The sequence below is a fragment of the Mustela erminea genome, chromosome 5 (assembly GCF_009829155.1).
Source record: "Mustela erminea isolate mMusErm1 chromosome 5, mMusErm1.Pri, whole genome shotgun sequence".
NCBI lineage: Eukaryota > Metazoa > Chordata > Mammalia > Carnivora > Mustelidae > Mustela > Mustela erminea.
The window spans coordinates 102,033,750-102,044,269 of record NC_045618.1 but is presented as its reverse complement, the minus strand read 5'-3'; the positions used below and the strand labels follow the sequence as shown (position 1 = coordinate 102,044,269).

General features: G+C 42.3%; 1 protein-coding gene across 1 annotated transcript; it reads right to left on the bottom strand.

Annotated features, from left to right (window-relative positions):
• Window positions 1-7,618: 7,618 nt before the first annotated feature.
• On the bottom strand, window positions 7,619-9,520 carry LOC116591402 (actin, cytoplasmic 2-like). The gene has a single exon (XM_032344260.1). The coding sequence runs from the start codon at window positions 9,488-9,490 to the stop codon at window positions 8,363-8,365; it is 1,128 nt and encodes a 375-aa protein (XP_032200151.1). The 5' UTR covers window positions 9,491-9,520; the 3' UTR covers window positions 7,619-8,362.
• Window positions 9,521-10,520: the final 1,000 nt, after the last annotated feature.

Genomic DNA, 10,520 nt, shown 5'->3' with positions numbered 1-10,520 from the left:
ATGTTTAAATTTAGGGTTTTTTTAAAAAATATTTTTAAATTTATATTGCTATTATTAATATGTCATGCTAACAGAAACAATCCAAGATGCAACTTACTTGTAAATGGAGGTAGACTAGCTCTTATGGTGGGAAGAAAAATGCCGCCGATCTATGTTTTTAACCACATTTTAAAATCTACATCCAAAAGAGTAAGAACAGAAACAGGCAAGCAATAAGAGTGACACTCACTTTGAATCTTCATACGATCAGTTCCTAAAAAGAGAGGTTGTCGGTGCTCAGGTTAATATCTTCCACAGATGTAATTTGAGCATTCTGCATGGAAAAGAAAGAGGAACAGAGTGTGGAAAAATGAGAGTATTTTGTGTGATATAACCTGCTCAAAATGTTAGCCTGTAAGTGTGGCTACAAGTCCTTTATTGTACTGGGGGAGGGGGGATTTTCCCTTGCTTCCTTTAGAACGCCATGGTTAGTTTAGCATCAGCTTAAAAAGGCATACTCTCCCTTTCAACATACAGCAGAGGCCCCACTCCTACAAAAAGGTAAGATAATGTGCTCTCTGAGTAAGAAGTCAAGTACCCACTGCCTTTTGAAACTGCCTGACAGAATTAACGGCCTTTGCCATCCTATTTTAAACAACTTTGGCCAGGTTTTCTATAAGCACCTCGTTTATCTTGAGACTCTTTCATCTATTATCTGACTGTAAGCGTGTTCATAGCTCATCAGCTGAATTCACTTTGACAGAGAAGTCTTATGACGAGTAGCCAACAGCCTAATGTCAGGTCTGTGAATATCTCTGGATTTAAGGTGATGGGAAAAGGGTAACCTTCTGCCACTTCTAACAGCATTTGCTGAACAACAAAAATAGAGTCTTAAATCATCCTCCATTTGGGAAAGCAGGTCCTCTTGGCTAATATTAGAACACCCTGCAGCTGGGTTCGTGCTTAGATCAAAAATTCCACTGGGCAACCTCTGAATTCATACTTTATGTAGTTATAGATGTGAACCACATTTTCAGTCTTATAGGTGAATGTTACCATCCAAATGGCTGTAATGGACCTCTAGTCCATTTGCAGATATTTTTTGCAATTAAAAGGGGGAAAAAGACCATCGTCCTCTATCTTTATAGTTCAGCCTCCTGGGCCCTAGAAGTTTATAATCATTTTTCTCTTCTTCCTGAAGAACTGGGAATAGGTTTTGTGGTGAAAACAAAAATACCTGTGCTGTGAACATAAAATTCTTCTTTTCAACAGTTCTAGCTTAGTTTAGAGCCAAGAGTTGGCTGCCTAGTTTAAGAACCTGAGAGTACATGATGCTTGAACCAAAGATTTCTGTCTACGACAACTTATAAGAATTATATTTCAAAACAAGTTAAAGGCTGGTTGTACACATTCATAAATATTTTGAGTAGCTGAGGTAGACTTTTGAGAAATCTTGCCACTACAGAATTCAATGTTTATACTTTCTGTGGACAAAACAGGAGCTTTTTGAAATTAGCATTTTTACTAAATTGGCAAGGAGGTGCCTGTTGTTCTAAATCCATGATTATCCAACCAACAGAATTGTATCTACCCAGCTGAGGAGTAAATCAACTCATTGAAATGTGTTTAGCTTTGCTGATTACTCAGAAACATGAAAAACAGAACTTTTCAGTCCCCAAGGTAAAACTATGCAATAAACAATGGCTTTCAATTGCTCAGCACTTAGTCAACACTTCTGCTCCAATCCTGAGAATGTGACTTCCGTTAAGATGGAAGAAACCATATGATTTCTCCGATATGAGGAATTTGAGAGGCAAGGCAGGAGGTTTGGGGGGTAGGAAAGGAAAAAATGAAACAAGATGGGATTGGGAGGGAGACAAACCATAAGAGACTCTTAATCTCACAAAAAGGTGAAAAAATAATGAATACTGTTTTTCTGAAAATAAATAAATAAATCTAAAAATAAATAAATAAATAAATAGAAAGAATCTGAACATAAAAAAAAAACCTCACAAAAAAACTGAGGATTGCTGGGGGGTTGGGGGGGGGGAATAAGGTGGCTGGGTTATGGACACTGGGGAAAGTATGTGCTATGGTGAGTGCTATGAAGTGTGTAAACCTGATGATTCACAGACCTGTACCCCCGGGGCAAGTAATACATTAATATGTTAAAAAAAATTATTAAATAAAATAAAATTGAAAAAAATATGGAAGGATCAGTGGTGACATACCCTCAGTAATACTAATATAATAAAAAAAAAAGTTAGTATTTTATGGACAAGTTTATTTCAATCTTCAAAGTTCTTTCGACAGAGCTATAGCCAGGTGCTACAGGAATTGGGATTACACAAGTATGCGTATATTAGAGCCTACCTACACTTAATGTGTTTCCACTTACATCATTGTTGGTCATTTGTAAAAAAATGTATTTGAATTTCCATGGGTAGAAACAACAAAGATAAAGGCTACTCTTTGTTTAACTGTTATTTGTCCTCTTGAGAAATTGTGAGAATAATATACAGAAGCAGGTGCCCCTCCTTTGCAGAGCACTGTTGATCCAGGGGAAGTACTTGTTGCTAGATGTCTTTCAAGGTAAGATTTTCTTGAAGTCACATTTCCCCCTTACAAGTTAAGAGTGAAAAGCAAGAATTACTATAAAAATATTAGTTAATAGTATTGATTCTTCAGATGTACCCTAATAGAAATATAGCAGCTCATTGGAATATTGTGATTAGTGAACTAGAGCTTTGGGGCGCATTGCTATTTTAGTCTCCAGAACAAAACAAAACAAAACAAAACAAAAGGAATCTGTCAGTCTATAGTCTATAGTATAATTTTAAAAGAAGAATCCCTACTGCTCCTGCCCCCCACCACACACACACACAGGTAAAGAATCTCTCCAAACTACCAAAAGACCCAAGATACTAATTGCTATGGGGTTTCTTTCTTTCTTTTTTTTAAGACTTTTCTTATTTATTTGTCAGAGAGAGAGAGAGCACAAGCAGGGGGAGCAGCAGGCTGAGGGAGAAGTAGGAGCCCTATATAGGACTTGATCCCAGGACCCTGGGATCATGACCCGAGCTGAAGGCAGATGCACAACTGACTGAGCCACCCAGGCAGGCGTCTCTTCTATGGGGTTTCCCACAGGCTTACCCGTCAACCCTCTGTTGTCATCTCCTGGAGTACCTGCCACTAGGAGTGCTTTTCCACATCTGCCTGGATCTGTACCCAAGCCAATTCCAAATCTCCAACTAGCTACCAAGTCCTTCCACTTGAATAATTGCCAAAAATCAAACTAACATACCTAGAAGCAAATTCATTCATGCCTACATCTCCTTTGCCTCCTCTCCCTTAAAAATACTCATGTTGTGTCTCGTCCCTGTGGCTTTCCTGCCTTGGTCAGTGTGGACAATCTCTTAATCACTTAGACCATGGTCTCCATTTGTGTCAGACTCCGCCTTCTCCCTCATTCATTCTTTGCAGCTGTCACTTCACAGTCTTGCTAATGTTCTGTGAGAATGCCCCTCAGATCCAAGCTTCCTCTTCCTTCCCACCCCCACCTTCCTAAGAGAACATTCATCACCCTACATCTGGGTTACAGTAATGCTACCAGGCAACCTCCCTCATGACATGTTTGCCCAGGGTTCCAAGTCTTGGGAGATCATTAATACCACAGACAAAGTCAGGAAAGCCCCAAGAGAAAGGCACATTATGGGTCTTTTCAGGGAAAAGAGGAAGTGGAGAGGAGGCCAGGCAGATGTATGCATGAATGAGTTTGCTTCTAGATATGTCTGTTTAACTTTTGGCATTTACCTCAGTGGGAAGTTAGGTAGTTTGTTGGAGATGATTTGGGATTGGCTCAGCTGCAGGTGCATTTTTAAAAAAAGTCTTATCAACACACTGCTACTTGATCATAAGCCTTCACTAGTTTCAAACATCCATGCATACTTGTACAAGTGTGAAGAATCTTTTGAGGTCAAATCAAACCTTTCCCTATATAAAATTACTTACCTCCTTGTAGCTCCTACCCATTTTTTTTTTTTTAATTTTTCTGCAACAGAGGCGAAGAACTTCCTTCTTTCTTTTACTAAGCTCTCCTTTAGGTATTTAAAAACAACTTGCATGTGTCTGGTTAATATTCTTTCCTTCAATGTAATTCTTTTCTCCTCTCTTCAGATGACTTCCTTTTTTTCAGATCCCTCACTGTCCTTATTTAGACCAGTTTTGAGAGCCCCACTTAAAATGTACAACACTCTTGAGTTAAATAATACAATTATACTTTCTCCCTTTTTCAAATTCCTCCATGACCACCCAGAGTAATAGGAAATCCCCCTGGTAGGATTGTTGGTAAACTAATAGCAGCATGAATGTGTTTGAGAATTTAAGCTAATGTAAGAATTTTTTTTTACATTCAAATTTATCTTCAAACATGGCACATCCATTTGCATTTAATAAATATTTGCTGATTGGTTAACTTCAATTAGTTAGGAATAATTGTGCTTGAGTAGCTGCGTGGGAAAAACAACCTAAGCTCTTTGCATATGATATAACTTAGGCAGACAAGAGCTCACTTTACACAGGCATTGTATCTTTAGCACTCCCATATTGTTAAAAAAAAAATACCAAACCAAACCAAACCAAAACAAAAAACCCTGTAGCTACTGTCAGACAAGAGTTAAGAGTCTTTAAACATACTTTGCAGGAAACAGTCACTCCACTTTCATTCCCCAACTCTTAAGCCAGTGACCTCCCTTGATCTCTGAGATGACAGTTTGCCAAGTTCCATGAAGACGGCTTTCACAAATGACCCCATTAGATTTCCTAAAGACCTTAATTGCCCAATTCCTTTCACCCGGGGTTTCTGAGGTTCAAGGAATGCTATCCTTCAGTTACTCCCTTGCATGGGTTCTAGCTATTGTTACCTTAATCCTTTCTGAATCCCTGAGAATGCAAAGAACTGAAGCGGACTTTGATTCTCCTACTGAATTACAAGATACTTTACATACTTCTGTCACAAAGTCATTCCCCCGTGTTTACTGTTCAACAATGACATTCACTTTCATGTCTAAACATAGAAGGGAAGCACCGTCCACCATCCCAATAAATATAATCTTAAAGATTCAAAAGCCTATCCCCTTCAAAGGAACATGTTAAATACCTAAGAAAATTAATCACTTCCTGCTGCCCTAACCCCATAGTTGAATCTTATCTGGACAAATTCTACAGGCTGAGGGACAAAGTATCCCCTCTGCATCTATATTCAAAAATATTTTGGGGAGCTTTTACTTAGCACTTAAGTCAGCATACCTCTATTGAGTACTCACTATTTGAATGGGTACTATACTTGGATGAGTCTACCGAAAACAAACAAACAAAAAAATTCATTTAGCTTTTCTTTCAGGGTTTCAGAGAACCTTGAAGAAAATATTACACTACATATCTGTAGATCTACTTACTTGAAACCAAAATGAGTATATGATGTAGGGGCACAAAAATAAGCAAAAATTGATTTGCAAGTTAACAAAAATTAATTAGGAACTCTCCTATATTTAATTAAGTCGTACCAGAATCATTATGCTTTCATTTCCTTGTCCAAAATTCTTAACGGCATTATACTGAAACTGAATTCAGTCTCTCAAGTCCCTGAAACCTCTCTTCCAAATGGAACATCTGTGGATACTAATGTTTTGTTGTTGTTGTTGTTTTTCTGATACAATTTGTTTCCAGTGGCAAATAAAAGTGCATGAAGGGCCACGGGGTTATTTTTTCACTCCTGTCCCACCAGCACCCTCTGCACACACAGCACACATGCAGGCACACACCTAAAGCATTCAGAGGCCAAAGGTTAAACACTCCTCTGTGGAGGGAAAAACAGGATACGTGGAGGAGGCTTTACTTAAAGGGCAGAGCAGAGGAGAAAAAAATTACCCCTTAGACCCACTAAGGGCTTCCAGCATCTCCAAGAGAATGTGACTTCATTAGATAATAAATATGCAGCTGAATCACTGAGGTGATCCACAGAATAAAGAAAACATTTCTTCAGTCAAAACATAGTTATTGAAACTGCATTCTATTACTTGAAGAGAAACTGGGCTGAAGAAAATCTCCAAAGACGCACACACCAACTCTAAAATTTTCTGAGTTTACCAGTTAGTCCTGGAAGAGAAAGGGGTGAAAATAGAAAAAAACTAAAAGGAGTAGGCTAATTACACTGTTTTCTAATGAATAGAGCACACTTCAAAATTCTGTATTACATGTGCTTTTCTGCATTTATGTTTTATTTCAATACAAATGCACCCAAATATGTTACAGTAAGCTCATAATTTATCAAGATCATCTCTACTGGGGACTCAGTATCACAGAGGAAGGAGAATAGAAAATATGGTCCACAGATTAAAAGGGGAGAGCCAGAGAAGAAAGCAGTGTCTGATCAATGAGGAGAAAAAAAAAAAAAAAAAAAAACCCAAGATGAATTTGGTAAGGGAAAGAGATTAGGTGTTGCCTCTTCACCCTCCGTAAAGGCTAGGTCTGCACTCTGACCCTGAGCTCAATTGAGGGAAGCCAGCACCCAGATAAGGATATTCCTGAGACCACGAAATAGCCTACAAGTCCCAGAAAGGCATGAGGTGCCATGCTGAATCACAGTCCCACTGGATTGGTGTGTCAAGATCCTGAAGTAGAAGTAGGGGGCAGACAGAGTAGAATACAAGCCAGAAGATACCCACATCTCTAGCAAATATGAATCAAAGGATGGGCATCCAAGGTCTGGGAAGTTTGGGGAAGAACAAGTGGGTCATCTTCATAGTTCAGCTAGCAAGGAACCCAATTCTTTCCTTCTGTATGTCTCCTTTGCTTGTACATGGAACACTTCACTTCAGACTCTGAATGTGTGAGGGTTTTTTTTTTCCCCACATCAAAGCAATTCTGTAACACCAGCTGGAAGTCCGACAATTTTAACTCCATTCTGACACTATCTGGAGGGAACATCAGATCCCTTAGGTTAAGGGCTCAGCCACACAGACTACCTCCACCTCACTTCAGGTGCCAGTTCCAAGTCTTGCCTGTCACCTGTGCTTCTGACTCATCTGCTGTATCTGAGCTTCCCTTAACCCCAACCCTCTGGTTTGATTAGTTTGCTACAGCAGCTCACAGAATTCAGGAAAAACTAACTTACATTTATCCAGCTTGTTAAAGGACAGGCTAAAGGATATAGATGATTAACCAACTGGAGAGATGCAGAGCAGGAGGTCCAGGTGGGGAGTGCAAATCTCCTGTGTCCATGGAGTTGGGATGCATCACCTTCCCATTACCTAGATGTGTTGACTAACCCGAAAGTTCTCCAAACCCCATATGATTGGGATTTCTATGGAGGCTTCCATGATCAGTCATTAACGCCATTTTTCAGCCCTTTTCCTTTCTCAAGAGAATGGGAGAGTAAGACTAAAAATTCCAAGCTTCTGTTAAATTAAATTTTGAGGCTCAAGACAGAGCCATTTGTGTTTGAGGGGCTACCTCAACAAACCGAAACTTGGATAACTTGCGCGTCCTTATAAATGCTTCCTTTGACCGGAAATACAGTATCTCCTGTCAGCCAATCCCAAACCCCAAGCCAACTCTGAGCCAACTTACTTCTTTGTTCTTTTTTTTTTTTTTTTTCACTGCAGCACTTTTTTATTTTCCTCACACAATGACGCGTTGCTGGGGCCTAATGTTCTCACATGACAGTAGAAAACCAAAAATTTGTTGTCATCTCTTAAAGAATTGAGAATTGTGTACAAAAACCTTACATAAATTAAAAGGATGAATAAATTTACAGTTGTAAATGCAAACCGTTTTCCAACTCAAGGCAATTAACCCACGGTGTTCTGGCAGGAAAACATCGGGTAAGAAAGGAAAGTGGGTCCTAAGGCTTGGACCTTCCCAACCCTGTTAGACCGGCAAGACAGAAATGACAACTCGTTTAGGACTCTTGCCAGCCTCTAGAGAAATCCTGGAATAGGCAGCTCCTACACATTAATACCCTGCACAGATCAAGAACCTCACGGCCTTGCGGGTTCTCCAATCAATGGATTTCTCTTCCAGAAACGTGTTCTCAACCTCAGCCACGAACTGACCGAGCCACATGTGCTAAGGGCTTAAATCAAAGATATGTACAGGGTATTAAACATATACCAAGGGAACAGTTAACTTGGATACAAGGTCAAGATCAGCAACAAGTTCTACAATCCAGTGCTGATATCAGATACAAGCTTCAAGGACAAATTTCTTTTCAAAGGCTGATTCCAGTTTCACGAGGCCGGCATGAGGTGTGCACATCTGCCGGGGCAACTGCTACTCCGGGTTCGCTCATGCAGCAGGTGCTACGCATCTGCCCGCAGTCCGTTTAGAAGCATTTGCGGTGGACAATGGAGGGGCCCGACTCGTCGTACTCCTGCTTGCTGATCCACATCTGCTGGAAGGTGGACAGCGAGGCCAAGATGGAGCCCCCGATCCACACCGAGTACTTGCGCTCAGGGGGCGCGATGATCTTGATCTTCATCGTGCTGGGCGCCAGAGCGGTGATCTCCTTCTGCATCCGGTCAGCGATGCCGGGGTACATGGTGGTCCCGCCGGACAGCACCGTGTTGGCGTAGAGATCCTTCCGGATGTCGACGTCACACTTCATGATGGAGTTGAAGGTGGTCTCGTGGATGCCGCAGGACTCCATGCCCAGGAAGGAAGGCTGGAACAGCGCCTCCGGGCAGCGGAACCGCTCGTTGCCGATGGTGATGACCTGCCCGTCGGGCAGCTCGTAGCTCTTCTCCAGGGAGGAGGAGGACGCAGCCGTGGCCATCTCCTGCTCGAAGTCCAGGGCGACGTAGCAGAGCTTCTCCTTGATGTCACGCACGATTTCCCGCTCGGCGGTGGTGGTGAAGCTGTAGCCGCGCTCGGTGAGGATCTTCATGAGGTAGTCCGTCAGGTCCCGGCCAGCCAGGTCCAGACGCAGGATGGCGTGGGGCAGGGCGTACCCCTCGTAGATGGGCACAGTGTGGGTGACCCCGTCCCCAGAGTCCATGACAATACCAGTGGTGCGGCCAGAGGCGTACAGGGACAGCACAGCCTGGATGGCCACGTACATGGCTGGGGTGTTGAAGGTCTCGAACATGATCTGGGTCATCTTCTCGCGGTTGGCTTTGGGGTTCAGGGGGGCCTCGGTCAGCAGCACGGGGTGCTCCTCGGGGGCCACGCGCAGCTCGTTGTAGAAGGTGTGGTGCCAGATCTTCTCCATGTCGTCCCAGTTGGTGACGATGCCGTGCTCGATGGGGTACTTCAGGGTCAGGATGCCCCGCTTGCTCTGGGCCTCGTCGCCCACGTAGGAGTCCTTCTGGCCCATGCCCACCATCACGCCCTGGTGTCGGGGTCGCCCGACGATGGACAGGAACACGGCCCGGGGGGCGTCGTCCCCAGCGAAGCCCGCCTTGCACATGCCGGAGCCGTTGTCGATGATGAGCGCGGCGATCTCCTCTTCCATTGCGTTCGGCGGAGGTGGCGGCGGTGGGCGCGAAGGACGAGCGGGAGGAGAGCGCGGAGCACGGGCCGGCGGCGGCGAGTGAGCACTTCTTTGTTCTTTATCATCTTTATCCTCCTCCTACTTGTTCTTTATTCTTTATCCTATAGAAGTTTCCTGGCTTCCACTCCATTTTGTAGTTCTCTGGACCTTTGAGAACAGACATTGCCTACTTCATGAGATGTTAAATAAAGTTTGTATCACCTAAGTTGTCTTTTTTACACTTCTAGTCATGGCTAGGTCTTTCTGCTGACCAGCCCTCACCCAGAAGCCATTTGGGAGCCCACCCAGCGTCACCTCACTGAAACAGAACACACTCTTATAACTCAGAAAATTACAGTTTCAGGAGCACTGTGCCAGGAGCCAAGGGCAGAGCTCAATATATATGATTGTGATTTCACCAATTGTTTTCTGTTTTTTGAACTTCTCAGTGTACTTTTTCCAAGAGTGCTTGTAAGATGTCAGTAATGAGGAATAAGAAAGCCCTTTTTAGTGTGGTTAATATTTCTAGGTTCAACAGATGCCAAAGTGAGAGAATGTTCATAATGTCATTCTCTGGATGCCCCTCAGATAATACTGTATTGGTGGGAAAGAAGTTTCCATTAGCTGTCCCCTTTTCTTTTATACATTAAGCCTTCTCTGCTTTTGGGAAATCCAATGAAAACCCCATTTCTAGGCTCCATTTCATTTCTCGAGGAAATACAATCTATTTCATTTCTTTCTTCTTAAGGACTCCACAGTTAGAGTCCTCAGTACTCAAAGTATGGGTATGTGCATGGCTTGTATGAAGATATATATGATCCTTAACCCCAATGACATCATCTCATTTGATTTACTCCAATCAGTCTGAAAATTCCTTCCACGCTCAACGGCAAGTAAAGTAAAACAAGGGTGTTTTTCTTTTGGTCATTTCAGTATGTTTGAAATCTTAGATATTAAGCTACTTGGAAAATGAAAAGAAATGAGTGAGGACAAGAATAGTATCCATTTTTTT

What these genes read in the sequence shown, in the direction of transcription:
- LOC116591402 (XM_032344260.1), bottom strand. Translation starts at nt 9,490, where the DNA reads ATGGAAGAGGAGATCGCCGCGCTCATCATCGACAACGGCTCCGGCATG.